The sequence below is a fragment of the Carassius gibelio genome, chromosome B7 (genome assembly GCF_023724105.1).
Source record: "Carassius gibelio isolate Cgi1373 ecotype wild population from Czech Republic chromosome B7, carGib1.2-hapl.c, whole genome shotgun sequence".
Taxonomy (NCBI): domain Eukaryota; kingdom Metazoa; phylum Chordata; class Actinopteri; order Cypriniformes; family Cyprinidae; genus Carassius; species Carassius gibelio.
Window position 1 is genome coordinate 39,698,888 of NC_068402.1, and position 24,511 is coordinate 39,723,398.

Consider the following 24,511-nt stretch of genomic DNA (forward strand, 5'->3'; position numbering starts at 1 on the left):
GTATGGCCTCGAGACGCAGCGTCTCGTTCCCTCGAGGAACTAGGGTTACATACGTAACCTAGAGACGTTCCTCTTCAGGAACTCGAGCTGCGTCGAAGCGCTATGGGGAACGATGTACCCACGCTGCCAGACTACCAAATCCCTGCCTTGTGTGTATCCGAAGAGCACAGCTTAGGACAAGAGGACTCACTGTCAGTTATGAGAAAAGAAATAAACATTTGACATATATCAGTCTGTTTGTAATGAATTAATATGATATACAAGTTTTACTTTAGTGAAATAAATCAACTATCTGATGATATTCTAATTTTATGACCAGCACCTGTAAAAATGCAATCAGTTTGTTTCTTTTGCATCTGATCATAATCATCTAATGTAATACATTGCAGGTGGATCTCCTATTAATGATGAAGTGAGGGTTGTTCATGTTGAAGAAAGTGGGATTTAATTTGAGAAATGCACGTTAACTAGATTCCATGCCAAACTCCTGAACCACTACTTCTCCCCGAAAGGTGTTTTATTGAGGATTGGCTTCCCTGTAAATTATCACTGCGAAACACTTATCTATGAAACTCAGAAATCATACCTGACACTTCATGTGTACTTGATTCCAAGTGAGAAGGAATTGATAGAGGTAAGTGATATTGAAATAAACAGTGAAACACCTGCTCAAGTGTCTGTGCTTTATAGAAGGGCAAAAACAATGTGTGACATTTCTTTTCTGTAGGCTGCTGAAAACAATGAGATTAAAAGCAAGTCAAAACTCATCTCAAAGCCAGGGCCTGTATCCTCACTAAAGACGAAGACTTGGTATTCACTGAGGACGCTGGATGAAAATAAGCAATCTGAGTGCAATTCTGAAGTTCAACCCAAAGTAGTTACATTATATTTAAAAATATTTCAAAAATGTGTTTTTTCACCTCTTAACATGTGTTTATCAAATTGCAGTACACCATATTTTCAGGTGGTCTAGTCAACTGTCTTATTTTAAGGTTTCACTTTCTGAAGGTCACATTTGTTATTAAGGTTTCATCTGTTAAGAAAAAAAAACCTATAAAGGTCAAAATGACACACACCAATTTACCTGACCACATGAGTATACACCGTATAAATCAGTATTTAAGTCTTTTCAAACTTTAAACCTGTTAATCTAAGTCCATAAATCCCATCCCACTGCCCAAACCCCAGTCCAGCACTCACCAAACCATTGTAACCCTTTCCTTTCTCTCCATTAGCAGTTAGAGCTCAAGTACAAGCACATAAATCCAGACTTCTATGAAGTATTCGTTGCTGATCCAAATGACTTTCACCTTCAGCTGATGCCACAACATCACAGTGAAGGTGTATGGGAAGCCAAAATACGTCAAGGTAGTATTATTCAGACTATTCAGATATGTTTATGAGCTCTGTAAGAGCCAATTTTACGTTTCAATAATTTGTATGGTATTGTTTCTTGGAGTGTTGATTTCAAGCATAAACTGAATATATCATATTTGTATCTTTCTTTCTGAGGTAGTTCTGTTTTTTCCTGTATTTATTTTATATATATTTATATATATATATATTTCAGTACTGTTTCCTATGTTTTCTGATGTACAGGCTAATTTCTGTTCTGTTTCTTTAATGGTTACGCCCACTTGGGCGGAAGATTGAACTTGTTAGTTGTTCGTGTATAGGAAATAAGGGAGAAACAGTTTTCTTACCGTTTTCGTCTGTCATTAAAAATAACTCTTGTTTAAACGTTCAAGGTAACAGCAGTTAAAGGTTTAACAGGTGAAACCATAGGAAAGGCTACAGGAGCCATCAGGATTTTGTATAGTTTTGTAATTTTGTGTTTGAATTAAACTTTTTTGATTGACTCCTGTGACGAGTAAGAGGGCGATCTCATCTGCTTTCGTGATGAACGCAATGCGCGCTTTGAACACGAACATTGATTACTATGGAAACAGAGGAATTGAACGCGACCTCTAAAAGAGTGCCGAAGATGACTGTTAAAGCACAAGAGGAACGGCTTCATCACTTGTTGGGAACTAGAAGAGCCAAGCTGGGACATTTAACAAGGCAAATTAGAGAAATTGAAGCTTTGCTTGAGGACTCTGGTAATGTTGACACTGTGTATGATTGCATAAATGGTGAGTTTGCACAGTCCTTTGCTGCATTCCAAGACATTAATTATGCAACCAGAGAATTTATGTCAGATGATGAGGCATATTTAGATCAGTTACATTGGTTCGAACCGAAGTCTCAAGCAGTTAAGCACTTTGTAGACAAGGTTAAAGACTGGGTTGAAAAAGTAAAACTCCAATCCAAGGAGGCAGAGCAATGTGATGCAGAGGTTGAATGTAATGACAGTGCCTCAATGGTTATCTCTTCTTCACAACTGCCTCTCTTTCCAAAAAAATCTCGTAGTCAGGTGGCTTCAGGTGTTTCCTCTACAGCTTCTTCTAGACTGAAAATTGAAACTGAAAGGGCAGAGCTGTTGGCACGAGCTAATGCGTTATTACAGAAACAAGAGCTTGAGAGAGAGGAAACTGAGCTCAAAGCAAAGAGGGAAAATTTAGAGCTCCAAACTGCTATTGCTGCGGCTGAAGCCAAACTTCAGGTTTTGTCCATGTATGAACCAGCTCGTAGTGTTTCTGATGCATCTGGTAATGCAGCTAGGGCTGCCACTATTGCAGAAACCCTTAAAGCTACACCTAATCAAGTAGTACGGCAAAAAACATTTTCTCGTGAGCTAGCACCTGATACTGATGCAGTTCCAAGAGACACTGATGTGCATCATGATTTTGCTAAATCACAACCAACAAGGTCAGATGTGAGAATTCCTTCACATGTTGATACAGGAAGCTTGTTCAACATAATGCAACGTCAAAATGACATTGCTGAGATTTTCATAAAACAGCAGTCTTTATCTACTCTTCCACCTATGGATATTCCAGTGTTTAGTGGAGACCCGCTGGATTTCACATTCTTTATTCGAGCCTTTGAACATGGAGTAGAGAGTAAGACAACAAATAACAAAGACAGATTGTACTTCTTAGAACAGTTCACCAAGGGGCAACCAAAGGTTCTGGTACGCAGCTGTCAACACATGCCTTCTGAAAGGGGCTACAAAGAGGCTAAAAGAATACTCTACCAACATTTTGGCAATGAGTACACAATCGCCACTGCCTATACAGAAAAGGCACTGAACTGGCCAGCTTTAAGGCCTGAGGATAATAAAGCCTTAAATGAGTTTGCTCTTTTCCTTACTGGTTGTTGCAACACCATTGACAGTGTGGAATATGTTGAGGAAATGGACAGTCCAAGCAACATGCGTGCAATTGTATCCAAGCTTCCTTTCAAACTGAGAGAAAAATGAAGAGCAGTTGCCTGTGAGCTTCAAGAAAGGACTGGCTTGAGGGCAAGATTCTGTGACTTGGTTAGTTTTGTAGACAAGCAGGCAAAGATTGTTTCGCATCCACTGTTTGGCAATATTCAGGATAACACGATGGCAAAAGACAATCTCAAATTCAAAACAAACAGATCAAGTAACTTGCAAGTGAAAGAAAGGAAAACCACATTTGCAACAAGTGTGACACCTGTTCCAGAACCCAAAAAACAAAGAACAAAGGAAAAAGATCTAGCAAAAGCAAGCCATGAAACCCTCTGCTTATGCTGTAATAAAAACCATGGATTGGACGTTTGCAGCATTCTGAAGCATAAGCCACACAATGAAAAACTTGACTTTCTGAAATCTAAAGGCTTGTGCTATGGTTGTTTATTACCAGGTCACATGAGTAAAGGTTGTGTGCAAAGACTAACTTGTCAAAAATGCTCATTAAAGCATCCAACCATTCTTCATCTCCCAGACAGGAAGCCAATGCTTCCAAAATCTCAAGATGGAAACAGCTCCTTAACTGTCACTGACACTGTCATCAACGAAACTTGTGGCTGCACTGGGGCTGGTCATTTGGTATGCTCTTTAGCCATAGTACCAGTTAGAGTTAAGTCCAAAAAAAAGCAATCAGGAAGTTTTGACTTACGCCTTCTTGGACCCAGGAAGTTCTGCGACATTTTGTACAGAACAGCTAATGAAGGAATTAAAGCTAACTGGCAGGAAAACAAACATCCTACTGCGTACTATGGGACAGGAAAGGTCTGTTAGTACACATGTTTGCACCGAACTGGAAATAAGTGGACTGAACGAGAATAATTTTGTGGATCTCCCTCAGGTGTTCTCTCAAAAAGAGATTCCAGTTAAAGGAGAAAACATTCCACAACAGAAGGATGTTCAGAAATGGAAATATCTTGAAGAGGTGCATCTTCCTCAGATCGATGCCTGTATTGGCTTACTAATCGGAACAAATGTACCTAAGATTCTTGAGCCATGGAAGGTCATCAACAGTAGAGGAGATGGGCCTTATGCTGTCAAGACCATCCTGGGCTGGATTGTAAATGGACCTTTGGAGAGAGAGAACATCCAAACTAACAGAAACACAGGATGGACACAGGTGATGGCAAACAGGATTTCAGTGGTAACTTTGGAGAACCTAATCCAACAGCAAATGAGGTATGATTTTCCTGAATGTGAACAAGCTGAAAATTTGGAAATGTCCATTGAGGATAGACAGTTTATGATGTCTGTATCACAGTCCATAGAGCTTGTAGATGGGCATTACTGCATTGACCTTCCTTTGAAAAAAAAGGATTGTAATGTTTCCCAACAACTATGTTGTAGCTTCTCTGCGTTCACAATTTCTAAAAAGAAAATTCAAAAGAAATTCAGCTTTCTACATGGACTATTGTAGTTTCATGGAGGACATGCTACTCAAAGGTCATGCTGAGAAAATCCCTGCAAGTGAAATTGAAGGAACCCTTGGCAGAATCTGGTACATCCCACACCACGGGGTATATCACCCACAAAAACACAAACTTCGAGTGGTGTTTGACTGCGCAGCTACCTACCAAGGAAAATCACTCAACTCGCAACTGTTGCAAGGACCCAACTTGAATAATTCTCTTATTGGTGTTCTGGCGAGATTCAGACATAAGCCGATTGCCCTTGCAGCAGACGTAGAAGGGATGTTTCATCAGGTCAGAGTTCCTGCTAAAGATAAAGATCTGTTAAGATTCCTTTGGTGGCCTAAAGGGGACACTGCACAGGAAGTGGAGGAATACAGAATGAGTGTCCACTTATTTGGTGCTACATCCTCCCCAAGTTGTGCAATCTACGCTTTGCAAAGGTGTGCAAAGGACAACAGTGCACAGCATAGATCAGAGGTAATTCAGACAGTCCTTAGGAATTTCTATGTGGATGACTGTTTGACGTCTGTGGCTACTGAACAGTAGGGTATTGCTCTAATGCATGACTTAAGGGAGATGTGTGCATCAGGAGGATTTAATTTGACCAAGTGGATGTCCAACAGTCGCACTGTACTTGCATCCATAAGTGAGGAGAGCAAAGCTAAGACAGTTAAGGATTTGGACCTGGAGAAAGACAAGTTACCATTGGAAAGAGCTCTAGGGGTTCAGTGGTGTGTTGAGACAGACACTTTGCAGTTCAAAGTAACCCTACAGGAAAAGCCTCTTACAAGGAGAGGTATATTGTCCATGGTCAGCTCCATTTATGATCCTCTTGGAATACTTTCTCCAGTTATTCTTCCTGCAAAGCAAATACTGCAGGAGCTTTCTAGAACAAAACATGACTGGGATGACAAGATTCCAGAAACTCTCAGACATCAGTGGAATCTGTGGCTGGCTAGTCTTCAGAACTTGAATGACTTTCAGGTTGAAAGATGCATGAAGCCACTTAACTTTGGTGAAATCACCTCAGCGCAGCTGCATCATTTTGCAGATGCCAGTGAGCTGGGTTTTGGCACAGTGTCATACTTGCTCATGGAGAATCACAGAGGTAACCAACATTGTGCATTTGTTATGGGTAAAGCAAGGGTTGCTCCAGTAAAAACAGTTACCATGCCACGTCTTGAGCTTACTGCAGCTACAATGGCTGCTAGAATGGACAATATGCTGAAATCTGAATTGGACTTGATTCTTCAGGAGTCTGTATTTTGGACAGACAGTACTTCAATCCTGAAATATCTCAACAACGAAAGCACGCGGTTCCGTACATTTGTGACCAACAGGGTAACTGCAATCAGAGAGCTCTCAAAGGCGTCGCAATGGAGGTATGTGAATTCTTCTTCCAACCCGGCCGACATTGCCTCAAGAGGACTTACTGTAGATGCTTTCCTTAAAGCAAATTCATGGCTCACAGGTCCATCCTTTCTGACAAAGCCAGAATCAGAGTGGCCAAAAATGCCTAGTCACACCCTTAAGTTATCTGTTAATGATTTGGAAGTTAAGGAAGTCGGCGTAAATGCAGTGAGTGCAGACAATTCTGACTATACTTCTCAGTTCTTTTCACACTACTCCGATTGGTACCGTTTGAAAAGAGCCATCGCATGGTTCCTCAAGTTTAAAAGCACTCTGAAGACACTAATGGAAAAAAGAAATGAGCTGTGCCACAGTCTAAGAGACAATCTAGCAGTGAATTCTGAACTTCAAAACTTCAAATCTTCACTGTCAGGGGTTACTTTGACTGTAAGTGACCTTGAAAAAGCTGAGGAAGAGATCATTCGCTACAGCCAAACAATCATGTTTCCAGAGGAAATCAAAGCCCTCCAGCAAGGTAAAACTGTAAAACACAGCAGCGCTCTCTACAAGTTGTCACCAGTTTTGCAAGACAAAATTCTAAGAGTAGGTGGCAGACTAAGCAGGTCATCTATGCCTGAGGAGGCCAAGCATCCTGCTATTTTAGCAAAGGACCATCCTGTTTCACATCTGATCTTAAGATCAATTCATGCAGATGTGGGTCACAGCGGCTGTAATCACATGTTGTCAAAGTTACGGGAAAAATACTGGATTCCAAAAGCACAAACGGCCATCAGAAAAATCCTATCTCAATGCACAATTTGTAAACGCCAGCGCGGCACTACAGGCAAACAATTCATGGCTGACCTTCCTCGTGACAGGCTTTTGCCAGATGAACCCCCATTCACAAATGTAGGCATTGATTATTTTGGCCCATTTGAAATCAAAAGAGGAAGGACATTGATTAAAAGATATGGGGTAATCTTTACTTGCCTGACGATAAGAGCTGTTCACATTGAGGTCGCCAGCTCTTTGGATACAGACTCGTGCATTCATGCACTTAGGAGATTTGTTTCTAGAAGGGGTCAGGTTAAAACAATCAGGTCTGACAATGGGACAAATTTCATTGGGGCAGAAAGGGAGTTGCAAAAGGCCATACAAAGTTTAAATAATGACAGGATTCAAACCACAATGCTTGCAAAAGGTGTACAGTGGATTTTCAATGCTCCAACTGCATCCCACCATGGAGGAGTGTGGGAACGTCAAATACGGACTGTCAGAAAAATTCTCAACTCCATTGTAAAACAGCAGTCTCTTGATGAAGAAAGTCTTCAAACGCTCTTATGTGAGGTGGAAGCAATAATCAATAGTCGTCCCATCACTAAGGTGTCCAATGACCCAAACAATTTGGAGGCCCTTACTCCAAATCATTTGCTGCTGTTGAAAGTAAAGCCGTCCATGTCTCCTGGGGTTTTTGACAAAGCAGACCTGTATTCCAGACGTAGGTGGCGCCAAGTTCAGTATATGGCTGACATATTTTGGAAGCACTGGATCAAAGAATACTTACCAGACCTGCAAGAAAGACAAAAGTGGCAAAGCCTAGTACAAAATCTCAAGCCTGGGGACGTTGTATTGGTTGCTGATGATTCCGCACCACGAAACTCTTGGGTAATGGGACGTGTGCTACAAACATTCAAAGACAACAAAGGTCTTGTGCGGCAGGCCCAAGTGAAAACAAGCACAAACATTCTTTTACGTCCTGTTACTAAGCTTTGTTTACTTTTAGAGGCAGACTTATAGTCTCCTATCTGTTATGGGTTTATCACCTAAATTCAGGTTAACATCTTATTGAAAAAAAAAAAAATTGAAGATTCAGTTGAAACTATTTGGTATCTTTCTTTTATGTAATTTGTTTGGCTCTTTAGTATAAATAGGTTGTTAATTGTTTCGTTGAACACAAAGACAATTAGGGGCTGGTGTGTAAGAGCCAATTTTACGTTTCAATAATTTGTATGGTATTGTTTCTTGGAGTGTTGATTTCAAGCATAAACTGAATATATCATATTTGTATCTTTCTTTCTGAGGTAGTTCTGTTTTTTCCTGTATTTATTTTATATATATTTATATATATATTCCAGTACTGTTTCCTATGTTTTCTGATGTACAGGCTAATTTCTGTTCTGTTTCTTTAATGGTTACGCCCACTTGGGCGGAAGATTGAACTTGTTAGTTGTTCGTGTATAGGAAATAAGGGAGAAACAGTTGTCTTACCGTTTTCGTCTGTCATTAAAAATAACTCTTGTTTAAACGTTCAAGGTAACAGCAGTTAAAGGTTTAACAGGTGAAACCATAGGAAAGGCTACAGGAGCCATCAGGATTTTGTATAGTTTTGTAATTTTGTGTTTGGATTAAACTTTTTTGATTGACTTCTGTGACGAGTAAGAAGCTTTTTTCCTGTTCCAGTGAAGTTAACATAGGACTTTGCACCTACAAGCTCCATTGTTACAGAGCAAGAACCATATGTAAAAAAGTAGTAGGTTCTCAAACCTATGTTCTGTTATTATATAAATCAGATATGTGTGTTTCTTTCAGGTGATTACAGCCAGAGAGTTTCTTCAGCGGGTATGTGCAGTGCTTCATTTCGCATTACAATCAAACCGTGTGTGTGTGTGTGTGTTTCCTTTTAATTTCAAGTCAGTTTGACTGTGTACTTAAAGGTCCCATGACATGGAAATTCCACTTTATGAGGTTTTTATGGTTTTCTATGGTCCCCCAGTGGCTAGAAATTTCGATAGGTGTAAACCAAGCCCTGGGCGTCGTGCTCAGTCTTTGAGAAAACGAGAACTCAGACGGCCGATCTGGAATCTTCCCCTTATGGTGTCATTACCTCCCCTTTCTCTGCTTTGCCCACCCAAACATTTACATATAATTTAGGCATTACAAACAGACTTTTACGATATGGATTCGACAGCACCGCCACAAACAGTGAGTAACAGTTTTCATTAATGCCTGATCTGTGATCAGTGGTTTCTGATGTGTAGCCAATTATTTATGTTCACACAGACATTATTTCTAAATTTAATACTGTTTATGCGTCAGTGAATCAATGCAGTGACTAAACGGTCAACTTCACATTGTTTCTCTTAGTAGCATGAAACAAATATGTTATTTAAATTGAGATTAAACTACAGAGAGTGATTGACAGCTCCGAACAATATAAAGGGAGCTTCTTTAATCACACATCATGAGTATATCTGCACACTTGCCCAAACTGCTGTTATAATCAATTATGCTGTTATGCTGCACAACAAAGCTCTTAGGCCGGGTTCACACCGCAAGCTGCAGCAGAGCAGAAGCAGCGCGTATTTTTTTCGGTGCCCATGTTAACAGATGAGAGCGTTCACACCGCACGCAGAAGCTGCGCGGCAGAGCGTTGCAGAAGCAGAGCAGAAGCAGCAGTGCCGCGATCGTTTCGGCGCTGGGTCTATTTTTGCAGCGCTGCTGACGCTCAGTTAAAGTGAAAGTACACCTTTGATAGACAAAATAAATATGATTTCACACAAAAAGTGCTCTAACTGCACAAAAAAAGCACATCTAGGGTGTTTTAACAAGAACTAGAGTATGTTACGAAAAGGAAATTAATATAAAAAAATATGTATAGAAGATAAAGTGACCATGGCCAAAATGATCATGATCATGGCCAAAATACACATGTACTTAAACGAAAATTTGCCCAAAATTTGCATTAATGATATCTACTGTGTTCTTAGCAAATTACATAAAAAATGTATGATATTTAAAACCACATATTTTTCTATTTTTTATTATAATTTTATTTTTAATATTTTTTTTTTAGTACTTACAGTTCTATCCAAAAATAGACTTTTTTTGCCGAAATACAAAAACAACTTTAAATAATTTATATTGCTAGCTTAGCCTTGGAGATTTATTTATTATTAGTAGCTGTCCTATTCTTTTAACTAGGCCTATGTATTGGCAGAAGAACGGATGTCGTGCTGACAATCATAAACAACAGCACGTGGTGTCACAGGCAGTGGTCTTCAGAGTGCACCTGGAAAGACAATAATGGACGACACTCGTCTCATTGTGGAAGTTGAGAAATATCAAGTTCTTTATGATCCACACAATGTACTTTAAAAAGACTTGCAGGAGAAGGAAAAAGCATGGGATGAAGTTGCAGCGGCTCTTATTGCAGATGGTAATTAATTTTATAGTGTTTTTGACGCTTTCGCTGGCACACGAGCAAACAACTCAATATTTGATTCAAAATTGATTCAATTGGAACCATTTATTTACAATTTCTAAATTACACATAAGCACACAAATAACAAAAGCAGGTGATACATGCATATATAATAAACAAGTAAATGCTGATTTCAAGATGAGCAGGAAGTCAAGGCTGTGAACCATTTACAATACACATAATTTAAAACCGTTTATTAAATTGGTTTTCAGGGTGTTTTTTGGTAAATTTGATTTCAAACAAACCCAGTGACAAGATGGTAATATGCACCATGTTCTCTCCTACGTCGGTTAATGGGATGAACCCAAAGTCTGGGTCTTTTTAGTCTCCTTAATAACAAATATAGCGCGATGGCCTTTCTTCTATCAACAACACGTACTGCACGGAAAACAAAGACAGCAAAACAAAGATCCAACAAAAGTAACAATTAAATTATTAATTAAAAAAGCTTCTTGCCTAGTCTTTTTATTTAAATGTATTTTAAATGGGAAATAAAGCAATGCGAACGTACCCATTATAGAGCACTCTGACCAAAATCTGCTGTTCAGTTGCGCGCTGCCTCCGCTGCCGGTGTGAAAGCAAAATAGGCGCGCGTTGCTTCTGCTCTGCCTACCTGCTGCTAACGCGCTGCTTCTGCTCTGCTGAAACTTGCAGTGTGAACCCGGCCTTACAGTATTCACGTCGTTGCTGTGTTTGCTGTTAGTTGTGGTTGATAGCATTTTGTGAGAGAAAACGCTTCAATGACGAGATCACTGTATTCACGTGATAAAAAGAGTCTGTATACTCAATGCTTATCACTGCAGCCTTTCATGTGATGGGAAGAGATCTAAAACGAAATACTATAATCAACACTTCCACAATTTCTTAATCTCGACAGCTATAATAGTAAAAAAAAAAACACAGTAAAAGTTTGGTTCCTCATGTGATACGCATTTTGAATGCAAAGATGTCAGCCAATCACAACCGAGTCTCGCAGCAGACACGCCCCTCAAACAGAGCATTCAAGCCAAATTACAAGGACTAGAATTAGTATATGAAATGCCTTTTATTTCTAAATCATACTAACAATATGAGTACACCTCAGGAAACATTAAAAAAACATAAAAAGTAAATAATCCATGTCATGGGACCTTTAAGTATGTTGTCTTTTATTTGGTAAAATTTGTAAAAACATTTGAGAACTGTCATAAGATTAAATTGAGCTTCTGACTATATATATATATATATATATATATAGTCATTTATTACCCAAACTCAAGCAGTAAGTATAGGGTTTGTTCACCCAAAAAATAAATTAATGTTATCTATTAACTTTCGTCCATTACAGCTCCTTGCAGCCCAAATTTTAAAGCTTCAAAAAGCACAAAGGTCATTCTTCTGTTGAAGTGCCAAACAAGTACACTGTAAAAAAATCAAAAGTTGGGCCAACTTAAAATTTTAAGGCAACAAACTTCAGCAGATTTTTGAGTTTGCTCAACTTAAAGGTCAATTAGTTGTACAAACTTTTGTGCATGTCCAATCATCATAATATATTAAGTTAAGTGAACTTTTAGTTAAACTTTCCATTTTGTTTTTAGTTGACTAGAAATATATTCTTAAATGATAAAAACTCCAGAAGTTTACCAAACCTGATATTTGAAGTTGCTTTAAAAAAAAAAAAAAAGTTGAAAAAAACTTTGTCAAAAACATCGAGCCGAGCCAGATAACGAACAATAGACTGACTCATTCAAGAGTCAAGAATCGTTTCTGTCAGACGCGTCCGATTCGAGAACCGAGCTGATGATACTGCGCATGTGTGATTCAGCGTCAAGCAGACCGACACACAGAGCATCTGAACTGAACTGATTCTTTTGGTGATTGATTCTGAACTGATTCTGTGCTAGTGTTATGAGCCCAGGTAAACCAAAGGCTTGCAATCATCGCCAATGATGCCATTACGTCGAGCGCAAAAGAACCGGTGAACCATTTTCTTCAACCGGTTTATTGAATCGAACTGTCCGAAATAACTACCGGTGATCCGAAAACCAACAAGGCAATGTTTTGTTCGGTATCTGGATCGGCTCGGTGTTCATCTTCAGGTCTCTCTTTACAGCAGTTCAGTCAGTGTACTGTTTGAGTACATGAATTACTCCGGGATATTGGTTTATTCTGACTCTGAGGGAGTATCAGTCACATTAAAAAAGTTATTGGAGACGCGAACCATTTTAAATGATTCAGTTCCATTTGGTGAACTGGTTCAAAAAGATCCGGTTACATCGAATGATTCGTTTGCGAACCCGATTTCACAAACTGCTTTGATTTGAACTCTCTCTCACAACAGACACGGAAGAGAAGACAATGCTGAATAAAGTCGTCATTTTTGCTATTTTTGGACCAAAATGTATTTTCGATGCTTCAAAAAATTCTAACTGACCCTCTGATGTCACTTTGTCACTACTTTGATGATGTTTTTCCTAACTTTTCTGGACATGGACAGTAGACCGTACACACAGCTTCAATGGAGGGACTGAGAGCTCTTGGACTAAATCTAAAATATCTTAAAGGGAGGTCTCACGGGTTTGGAACGAAATGAGAGTGAGTTATTAATGACATAATTATGATTTTTGGGTGAACTATCCCTTTATAGTACTAACTAAAAGCAAGCAAGTTGGTTAAACGAATATAATAAAAAAAAAAAAATGAATTTAAGCTTTAAAATAGCTTTTAAGTTATTTGCATTTTTAAAACATACAGATTTATAGCACGCCTAGCAAACATAAGCACATACATTTAAAAGAAGTTAAAAGAAGAAAATACATATTTGAGACGAAAACACACAAGCTTATCTTATACGGTTACATTTGTTTTAACTTTTTTTATTAACTTAACCTTAATCAAAACTCAAAGGCACCCACACAACTGTACAAAATAAACATATTATAAACCTATAAAGAAAACGTCTCGGTTACGTCTGTAACCTCGGTTCCCCGAGAAGGGAACGAGACGATGCGTCGATAACGCTTTGGGAACGCATTCTGCGTGAGTGCGTCTGAAGCCTCCATGTCAACTAGTCCAATGGCGAGAGTGAGCGTCAGGAGTGACGTCACGACCAGGAATTGATAAAAACCCCAACCGGAGCAACCGGTGTTAGCTTCGACAGTGCCGAAGCAAGTCGATCACAGGAACGAAGGAAGTATGGCAGGGAGACGCATCGTCTCGTTCCCTTCTCGGGGAACCGAGGTTACAGACGTAACCGAGACGTTCCCCATCGAGGGAGAGACGATGCGTCGATAACGCTTTGGGAACGAGAATACCCAAACCGCCATATTACAAGTGCCTGAGTGTCAGACAGAAAACCCAACGCCTCTAGAATTAAAAACCTGAGACCCGGGAGTAGGGTCCAGGTCTAGGCTATAAAACCTGACGAATGTGAGTGGCGAGGACCAGCCTGCCGCATCACAAACATCCTGAAGAGAGGCCCCAGATAATAAGGCTCTAGAGGCCACCATACTCCTAGTAGAATGAGCTCTGACCCCCAAAGGGCACGGTAGGTCAGAAGACTCATAGGCAAGAAGGATAGCCCCAACTATCCACTTACTAAGTGTCTGTTTAGTGGCAGGAAGACCTATCTTAGGTGACCCGAAACAAACAAACAGCTGATCGGATTTCCGAAAAGAAGAAGTCCGATGAACATAAGTGTCCAATGCTCGCACCGGGCACAAGAGGTTAGACTTTTCCTGGTCCGATGATGCAAACGGGGGAGGACAGAAAGCCTGCAGAACAATAGGTCTCGGAACAACGGTCGGTACCCTTAGGGACGTATCCCTGCTTCGGGTAGAGAAATGCTTTGACCATCCCAGGTGCAAATTCAAGGCAGGTGGGAGAAACCGAGAGAGCCTGAAGGTCTCCGACTCTTTTAAGGGACGAAATAGCAAGGAGAAAAGTAGTCTTAAACGAAAGAAACTTCTCAGAGACCGAATCCAGGGGTTCAAACGGAGCCCTAGAAAGGCCTTCTAAAACTATAGCCAGGTCCCAGGCCGGCACTCTAGAACGAGTTGCAGGTCTCAGCCTCAAGGTGCCACGAAGGAAACGAGAGATAAGAGGGTCTCGACCCAGAGATGCACCACCCACTGGGGCGTGGAAAGCCGAGATGGCCGCCACGAAAACTTTTAAGGTGGATGGACATAGACCAGAAGCGAAGCGGTCTTGTAAAAACTCAAGAACTGAGCCAACAGAGCAGTGGACGGGGTCACACTGATGTTGGTAACACCAAGAAGAAAAAACATTCCATTTGAGTCTATAAAGTTTCCTCGTAGCTGGAGCTCTGGAGCTAAGAATGGTCTCCACAACCTCAGTTGAGAGACCACTCTCTATGAGTTGCGCCCCCTCAGAGGCCACACCCAAAGCTTCCAAATCTCTGGCCGGGGGTGAAATATAGTGCCCCCGGCCTGAGATAGAAGGTCTTTCCTGATCGGGATCTCCAAGGGAGAACCGTCGAGGAGATGAATCAGGTCCGCAAACCAGATTCGACTCGGCCAGTGTGGAGCTACGAGAAGTAGACTTACTCCGTCCTGGCGGACTCTCTCCAGAACTCCTGGGAGCAGAGCAACAGGGGGAAAGGCGTACAGACGTAGCCTCGGCCACGTCTGTACCATAGCGTCCAACCCCAGGGGGGCTGGATGAGTAAGGGAGAACCATAGTGGACAGTGCGTCGTGTACTGAGAAGCAAACAGATCCACTTCTGCTTGGCCATAACATTCCCATATGAGCTCCACCACCTCCGGGTGAAGCCTCCATTCCCCTGGCCTCAGCACCTGCCTCGACAGGGTGTCTGCTCCAATATTCTGAGTCCCTGGTATATACATCGCCCTCAGAGAGCGTAATTTCCCCAGAGACCACAGGAGGATCTGGTGCGCTAATTTGCAGAGTGGGCGCGAGCGCAGACCCCCCTGACGGTTGATGTAAGAGACCACCGATGTATTGTCTGTGCGGACCAGCACATGATGGTCCCTCAGGTCTGGCAGGAAGTGCCTCAAAGCTTTGAAGACAGCCATCATCTCCAGGCAGTTGATGTGCCAAGAGTGATGATGGCTCTCCCACAGACCCTGAGCTGAGCGGCCTTCCATTACCGCTCCCCAGCCGGTAAGGGAAGCATCTGTCGAGATGGTAACCCGATGACAAAGAGCTCCCAATACCGGACCCTGGGACAGGAACCAGTGTTCTCTCCATATGACCAAGGCGCGGAGACACCGCCGCGTGATCTTGATCGTACGAAGTGGGTTTCCCCTCGGGGAGAACCCTCTGGTCCTGAGCCACCACTGTAAAGGTCTCATGCCCAGCAGGCCAAAGGGGATCACATTGGACGCTGCTGCCATGAGACCCAACAATCTCTCGAATTGTTTTACAGTGCGTGACTGGCCTAGCTTTAGCTCCGAAGTGGCTGCGAGGATGTTGGCTACACGAGCGGGCGAAAGAGAGGCTCGCATCGTGACCGAATCCCATACCACCCCAAGAAAAGTGGTCCTCTGTAATGGAGATAGCACACTCTTCTTGGTATTGAGCCTCAAACCCAACTTTTGCATATGAGCGAGGACGACATCTCGATGCCGAACCGCCAACTGTTCTGATTCTGCTAAAATCATCCAGTCGTCCAGGTAATTCAGAATACGTATGCCCTGCAGCCTGAGCGGGGCCAGAGCTGCATCTACGCATTTCGTGAATGTGCGGGGTGAGAGAGCTAGACCGAAGGGAAGTACCCGATACTGGTATTCTTTGCCCCCGAAAGAAAACCTTAGGAACTTCCTGTGCTGAGGGAGGATGGAGATATGGAAGTACGCATCTTTTAGGTCTATTGTGACGAACCAGTCCTCGGATCTGATTTGAGTCACGATCTGTTTGAGTGTCAGCATCTTGAATTTTAATTTCTGAACTGTACGATTCAACAGACGAAGATCTAAAATGGGACGCAGCCCTCCATCCTTTTTTGGAACAATGAAATAACGGCTGTAAAAACCCGATGCCCTGTCGGGAGGATACACCTGCTCTATAGCATTTTTCGCTAAAAGAGATTTCACTTCTTGCTCCATGACCAGAGCCTGCTCGGGATGCACTACTGTGAGCAACACCCCGTTGTAGCGTGGGGGACGAGAACCGAACTGGATTCTGTAACCCTTCTCTACTATCTGCAGGACCCATTGAGATATATTCGGCAGACTTTTCCATTCTGTCAGACATTCTACTAAGGGAACCAGCCTCTCGAGGCTGGCCTCTGGTGTAATTTGAACAGCTAGTTCGGGGACCTGAAGCCGAAGCGCAGGAACCACCCGAGCTAACTGCTCTTGGACCCCCCTCAGAGGGAGCGAGCCTGACGCAGCGTCTGGGAGACACAGCGCCAGAGACCCGCTGGAGACCGCTGCGCCCCGAGGCACCAAGGGTGGCGGGGTTGGCAGGACGGCCCCGTGAGAGCACCGAGACCGGACGGGCACCGTATACTGAGGTGTACACCGCACCGTCTCGATTGGGGCTGCCCTCACAGGTCTGACCCATTTGGCGTCAGGACCTTTTCTTCTGAGCCGAAGCTTTCTTAGCGAGAAGAACGGTCCTCAGATCCGGCTTCTGCTTAGATTGCTTTGGCTGTGAGTGCTGGCTCGGTCCCCGTGATTTTTGAGGAGGAGCGCGAGACGCAACACTCTCTTTTTGAAAAACACGATATGAGGAGCATGATGGCTGGGGCTGCCTTGCACGCCCAGCAGCATCAGGATTAGAACGGCGAGGGAGAAATCTTTTAAAAGCTTCAGATTGCTTTTTATTTTCTTGAAATCTTTCAACCACTTCATTCACAGCATCACCAAACAGACCTTCATGAGAAATGGGAGCGTCTAAAAGAAAAGATCTATCTTTATCTTTAATATCTGAAAGATTAAGCCAAAGGTGTCTTTCTGTAGAAACCAAAGCAGCCATAGATCTACCAATAGCACGTGCTGTTTCTTTAGTCGCCCTGAGAGATAAATCCGTAGCCCGACGAAGTTCGCGAATTTCGTCACGGCTGACTCCCTCACTGTTATCTAACTCCCCCAGCAGCTCAGCCTGATAAGCCTGAAGCAAAGCCATCGAGTGAAGGCAAGCTCCAGCCTGACCTGCTGCTGTGTAAGCTTTACCCACTAAATTAGATGTGATCTTTAAAGGCTTCGTGGGCAAAGTCGGGTTCTTAATAGATGACGCTGAACCAGGGGAAAGATAGCTCGCGAGCGTCTGCTCCGCCCGGGGCATCGCTTCATAACCATTTTCTTTCAGCCCTCTTATATCAGAATAAACGCGCACTTGAGGGCTGAAAAGACGTGATGAATATGGCTTATTCCACGATCTAGACAGCTCACTGTGAAGATCAGGGAAAAAAGGGAGACCCCGTGATGTAGGCGATGTTTTAGCAGACAGAAAACGCTCGTCTAATTTGCTTTTAGGACGAGCGCTCTGTTTATCAGATGGCCAAGATATATGTAATTTATCTACAGCTCGTGTTAATACATCAACCAACTCCTCATATGCTGGGGAAAGAGATGGCGAATCCTCTTCCCCCCTGATTGTGTCACCTTCACTGCCCGTTACATCTAACTCCTCGGAGCTAGAGCAACGAAGCAATGGGCTCTCCCCCCGGGCGGAAGAAGCCGCGGGGCGGGCTTCCGACACCGGAGTTTGAGCTATGGATCTCCCAGGTAAGGGAGGAGAAAGAGCCCTCGGACCCGTCTCCAACCCCGCTGAGAGATCCATTTGCGAACCCCAGGAATGCATTCTCCGTTCTGCCTCGGCAGAAGCGGGTCCTGCACCCTGAGGAGCGCGAGGCTCGCCGCTCTTCTCATCAAAGAGTGACAAGCGGGAGCGGAGCATGCGAAGCGAAAGCTTCTCACAATGCGGGCAATCAGTCTCCTCGAAGGCTGATAACGCATGCTCCACTCCCAAACAAACTACACAAAGCTCGTGTGTATCCCCACCCGTTAAATAACGCGGGCAGGGAGAAGCACACGGTTTGAATAGTTGCTTAGCCATAGTATATAAACTTTGCACAAGACAACAGTAAATATGACAGACAGGTTTGACACAGATCGCTTGCTGAGGCACAGAAAGCTAACACCGGTTGCTCCGGTTGGGGTTTTTATCAATTCCTGGTCGTGACGTCACTCCTGACGCTCACTCTCGCCATTGGACTAGTTGACATGGAGGCTTCAGACGCACTCACGCAGAATGCGTTCCCAAAGCGTTATCGACGCATCGTCTCTCCCTCGATGGGGAACTCTATATCCTTAACAATAATTAAATCCCTTTACTTAATATATATATAAAACAGTGCTTACCTAAGTCATGATACTGTCTGGGAAAAAAAAGCCACCGAATGACTAAAAGACTTCTCGAAGACGAAGCAGGAGAGGTTGAACTGACCAGTTTGGAGCCACCTAAGCAGCTTCACAGAAGCACATATTGTGAACAAATACCATTCAGACCTTACTGTTAATTATTCTCATAGCCTGCATATAACATTACCTGCCAGAGCGATTGCATTGTCGAGAAAAAAGAAACCTTGCGCTCGCCTGACCCTTCACAAGCAACTCGAAGACGAAGCAGGAAAACTGAAATGACTAACTTGCCGCCACCTACACCGTTGTAAAGATGTGCATATTGTGAACAAATTTCATTTAAATCATGGCTTAAATTGATACACAAAGAACCACCGCTTACCGGAGTGATAACAATGACAGACCAATGTTAACAGGGCGCCGCCTGAGGCAACTCTAAAACGGCGTACAAAAGCACATATTTTGAACAAACACATTTCAACTCTTATGGTAAATATTATATAAAGAACAACACCTACCGGAGAGATTAATTTACACTGTCAGGCAGAAAAAATAGGCGACGTCTGACCTGAGGCAACAATAAGACCAGGCGGGAAAATTTAACTGACTAACTTGCCGCCAACTATGTTGTACAAAAGTGCATATTGTGAATAAACTTTATTTAAATCATATCGTGAATTGATACACATAGAACTACACTTACCAGAGCGACCACAATGAGGGAATAAAGAGAGGCCGCTTAAGGTGACTCGAAAATGAAACAGGAGAAAATAAAATGATGTTGTTTATAAAAAAGCATTCGAACTGCGCATGCTCATCAGCCTTTGTGGGCAATACTAATAACCAACTTAAAGTTGTTAGTTGTTCTAACTTGAAATATTAATTTGGTGTAACAAATTGATCAATATTTCTATTCAACTTACATGTCTGTGTTATCTCAACTTTTTTAATGTTAAATTGTTGAATTAACTTTAAAAACTGAGTTTGTAATACAAAATGTAAGTTGGATTTTTTTACAGTGTATAGCAGAAGTTGCTACTAATAGGTTTAATAGGATTTTTCAAAGCTATATTGAACAGCTCCATAACAGATTCCTAGTCATCAAGGATGTAGGACATTAGAGTTCAACCCTACAGTAATGTAGGCCTACATATAAAATCAAGTGTACAGTCTCTGTTTTCCTAATTATGTAAATCTACAAGCCTGGATGAATGATTAATGTTATTAATGTTATATATATAATATATATTTTTATTTTTTTTACTTAAATGTATCTTTTTTTAATACACTTGTACTGCAGAGGCTGAAGCAGAACAGAAACAAGAAGGATGCATAAACTATAATGGTAAATATAATAAAATAAATCAGGCTGTTTTTATACAGATTCTTTATAGAGTACTGTTGTGATTTTAAATGAAGATGAGGCAACGTTTTGTTCATCCAGGAGCTGAGTTTGTGGAGAAGCACAGGAGAGAGTTGATCAGAAGAGTGTCTCTGGTGGAGCCCATTGCAGACGACATGAGAGATCTGATTAAAGAAGAGAAATACACAATCGTCTTAAACTCAGGAACAAGACAATCACAAATGAGAGCACTTCTGGACTTCCTCACAACACCTAAACTGAAAGAGAAACTTTACCAAAGTCTTCTAGAACATGAGCATGCACTTGTTGATGATTTGGAGAACCCTGAGTAGATGGTCATGCGTCAGAAGAATGAATTCATTATGGTTTATTATTATTTCACAGCAGAAATTAATATTATAATAAGGTCTGGAGTGTTTGTCTATTATTACACACTTTGTGGAATATACAGTTCTGGCTGGTTTACGCACATCGCTGTAAAGTATATATTTTTTATTTTTATTCTGTTGTTTATATTTTCACATTAAATGCCATTAAGGGTTACGTTTAAAACCCATGAATACCTTAACACAAATCATTTTAACCTGTACTTTGTGACTTGCTGGAAGTGATTCCTGCATCATATGGGATGTTACTAATGCCACTCACACGCTGTGATTTTTCAGTCATTTGATCACTGTTCCCTTCACAATGCAATACAGACTACATGGATATCTCTTGATTGGTTACTTTTTCGGTTAAACGTGATGTGACTTATTTTTATATTGCACAGTGTAGGTATATACTGATTCACAACAAAAATAATAACTTTATCCTTAAAATGTCTATTTTCGCAGTATTTTTTTATTTTGTTATTAATGTTTTTATACATACTAATATAAATCAATATTATTTATTTAATTGCATTTATTTTTAAATACTTTCATCATATTTATTTTAAAATAATATTAATTATTGAGAATATTATTAATATCTGAACATGTGGAATAACCACCTTGCAGGAGCCATTGTTGTCATGTGACAAAAAAATCATAAAACATAGAAGACCCTCATCATAAACTATGTTTGAATTCATTGCTATTTATACAATCAAAGTGGTGTAAATGATTTTAAACCGTATAGAACCGACATTAATTCAAATATTCCATTCTGAGAATGCTTCATGTGTTTTCTACAAGAATGTTAAAAGACAGTTTCTTTTTATAATGTCTTTATTAATTTTGTCATTGACTTACACAGTTGTCTAATAAACACAAAGATATTTGGAAGAATGTTTGTAACCAAGCAGATCTCAAAACCATGGCCATAGCTAGGCTTTGGAAATTAGTGAGGTCCTACAATTGTGCTATAATAACCCCTATAAATACAGCTAATTATAAACTCTAACACTTGAAAAGAGACATAAATGCAGATGTTTTAAATCATACTCTATTTATTGCATCAAAGTTTGTTAAAACTGTACTATATTTATGGGGTGGGTAATTTAATCAGTTGTTATTATTCATGCAATCATACATATTGCTGTTATAGTTTTTATTTATAACCATTATATAGCTGATAACTTTGTATAGTGCTCTTATGAATGTTTATAGCATGATTTGTGAAAGTTTAACTACTATACTCAATGACTTAGCATAGACTTCTTGATGGCTAGTGTTTGCGTATTTCATTTCATTCTGTACCATAAGTTACTTTTTCTACAGATCCCTGCACTAGTGTTAGGCAGCCTTTTGATAGCGTTGATAATGTTTCTGACAGGTAATCTCTCTTTTTTTCAATGTCATATCTTGTCAGCAATACCCTGTCCATGGACCTTTTTGATAAGAGTGTCTATTTACAATAACTTTTCCCACCAAACATGTTCTTTTCGGCTAGATTACAAAAGACAATGTGTTACAGTCAGCTCCAGTGGCACAGAAGATAAACCATGTGTCATCATGTGGTTGACATATCCCATAAGGACACTGATAACACTATGCAGCCAAAACAAGCACCGCTGATGGACACTATCCCGAACAGCTACAAGACTCAGCACCCAAGGACGACTTTCTGGAAAACAGCAAGGGAGGCCAGGACAACATTTCACAGCCACCGGAAACACCAGAGACACAGCCCATCTCACCAGACACATTATCCCTCTCTCCAGCATCTCCACTTCTGTGCTTCTCACAGAAAATGGAGGAATTGGTGTATGCTGGGACTAAACTCTCCCACTCATTTGCTGCTAGCCTGCAAATATAAACAACAACAACAACAAAAAAACGGTGGGCCACGCAACCACCAAAGCCTGTGGGACCTGTTCCTATGAGAGCTCTCCGACAGCTGCCACAACGCCAGGGCCCAAACCCTCTATCTGCTGAAGGTGAACCAAAAACAACTGATAGCAGCTCTCAGTGATATGTGTCGTGTCCCCGCTATAATAACAGCAACATTCACAAATGCCTACTGAACAAGAGGGAACCCAGTGTGCCTGAAGCTTTCTCTACTTCAATTTTATAACATGATAGAGAGTCTACATCCTTCTCAAGCCGAAGGGCAAACTCATCTAATCTGCGGCCTATTACAGTATGCATCAAACTAAGACCGATGTAAAGACACAAAGCACTGCCATCAAGTTAGCATCTTTAAACATTTGCTCGCCAAAAAATAAATAATTTCTTATCAATTACTTTATAACCATAAACAATCTGGATTTTATGTTTCTAAAGAAAGTGACATGACATTCAGCCAAGTATGGTGACCCATACTCAGAATTCATGCTCTGCATTTAACCCATCCAAAGTGCACACACACACACACTGTGAACACACACCCGGAGCAGTGGGTAGCCATTTATGCTGCGGCGCCCGGGAGCAGTTGGGGGTTCGGTGCCTTGCTCAAGGACACCTAAGTCATGGTATTGCCGGCCCGAGATTCAAACCCACAATCCTGGGGTTAGGAGTCAAACTCTCTAACCACTAGGCCACGACTTCCCAACATGAAGTCTACTAAACTAAACATGGCTAGAAGACAGCTGCAGTGCAACAGTCCTCAATGAAGCAGCCCCTCCTAACTTCACTTACATGAGTGTCTGCAGGACTGTTAGGAGAGGTGGAGGTGTAGCTGCTCTATTTAAAGATGTCTATCAATGCAAGCAAGTGTCCTTTGGTCAGTACTTGTCTTTTGAATATCTAGAGATTGTGCTGAAAGGTGCTCCACGCATTCTGTTTATTATTATTTACAGGCCTCCAAAATACTCTCCAGTCTTTGTTTGACTGTTTTGTTATTGCAGTGGATTTTAATATTCACATAGATAATGCAGAAAACAAAACTACAAAATAAATTCTAATGGTTCTAAACACCTTTGACCTGATTCAGCATGTGCATGGACCCACACACAAAGGTGGACACACTCTGGATCTAATCATCAGTAGGGGTCTAAACATTTCATCCATTGTTACTAAGGACTTAGCGCTATCTGATCACTTCTGTATTTTCTTTGATATACTGATCTCTGCTACCACTGAATCTAGATCTGTCTCTGTGAGAAGAAGATGCATGATGGGGGCTATATCTTTAACACCAATACTCTGTTGATATTCTCCTTGATTCCTTTAACTCAGACGTTAAGAATGTTATTGATGATATTGCTCCAATATTAGTAAGAAAACAAACAGACATAAATCAATTTGGAGAAGATCAACAGCAGTTCAGATTATGAAAAGACAATGCAGAAAAGGCGAGCGGATGTGGCGGAAGACGAAACTTGAAATTCACTATAGCATAAAGATAGCCTTCATGCTTTTAATGTGAAACTAGCCACAGCTAGACAGAATTTCTTCTTATAAACAGTAACTTAAACAACACTCATACTCTTTTTGCCACAAAGTCAGATTTCCAGTGAAATGCTCTCAGAAAGCAAATGCAATGAGTTTGCTTGTCTTCTTTTCTGAGAAGACCATCAATATCAGGAAGGCAATTAGCACATCCTCAACCAATGCAGAGATCAGACAGATTTGGCCATAATATCAAAAAGATACTATGTCTACTTTTGAAGCTTGGAAGTTTGGAAGAAATAGTGCATCACCTAAAATCATCAACCTGCTATCTTGACACACTTCCCACATCTTTTTTCGAGAGTGTCCTTAATTGTTTAGAAGCAGATCTCTTAGAAGTGGTGAACGCCTTACTTCTTTCTGGGATTCCAAACTCCCTAAAAACAGCAGTTGTTATGCCCCTCCTGAAAAAGAGCAAACTTGATAACACCATTTTGAGCAATTATAGACCAATATCTAATCTTCCTTTTATAGGCAAAATTACAGAAAAGTTAGTTTTTAGTCATCTGAACAAATACTTAAATGGATACCTGCACTATTTTCAATCTGGTTTTTGACCGCACCACAGCACAGAGACAGCACTCATTAAGATAATAAATGATATTCGCTT

General features: G+C 41.2%; 2 protein-coding genes across 5 annotated transcripts in view; both read left to right on the forward strand.

The window, feature by feature from the left end:
* Window positions 1-538, forward strand: part of LOC127962356 (NACHT, LRR and PYD domains-containing protein 1 homolog) — a 54,930-nt gene extending 54,392 nt beyond the window's left edge. For all 4 annotated transcript variants that reach the window (XM_052561930.1, XM_052561929.1, XM_052561933.1 and 1 more), the window contains exon 7: window positions 390-538. In XM_052561930.1, the coding sequence (XP_052417890.1) occupies window positions 390-448 (59 nt within the window). In that variant the 3' untranslated portion in view covers window positions 449-538. The remainder of the gene's footprint in view (window positions 1-389) is intronic.
* On the forward strand, window positions 449-20,907 carry LOC127962607 (NACHT, LRR and PYD domains-containing protein 1b allele 2-like; the record flags this gene model as incomplete). The annotated part of the gene is made up of 6 exons (XM_052562233.1): window positions 449-634; window positions 728-874; window positions 1,236-1,368; window positions 8,725-8,754; window positions 20,024-20,068; window positions 20,168-20,907. Coding segments are annotated over 6 exons (792 nt in total), but the record flags the coding sequence as incomplete, so codon positions are not given.
* Window positions 20,908-24,511: the final 3,604 nt, after the last annotated feature.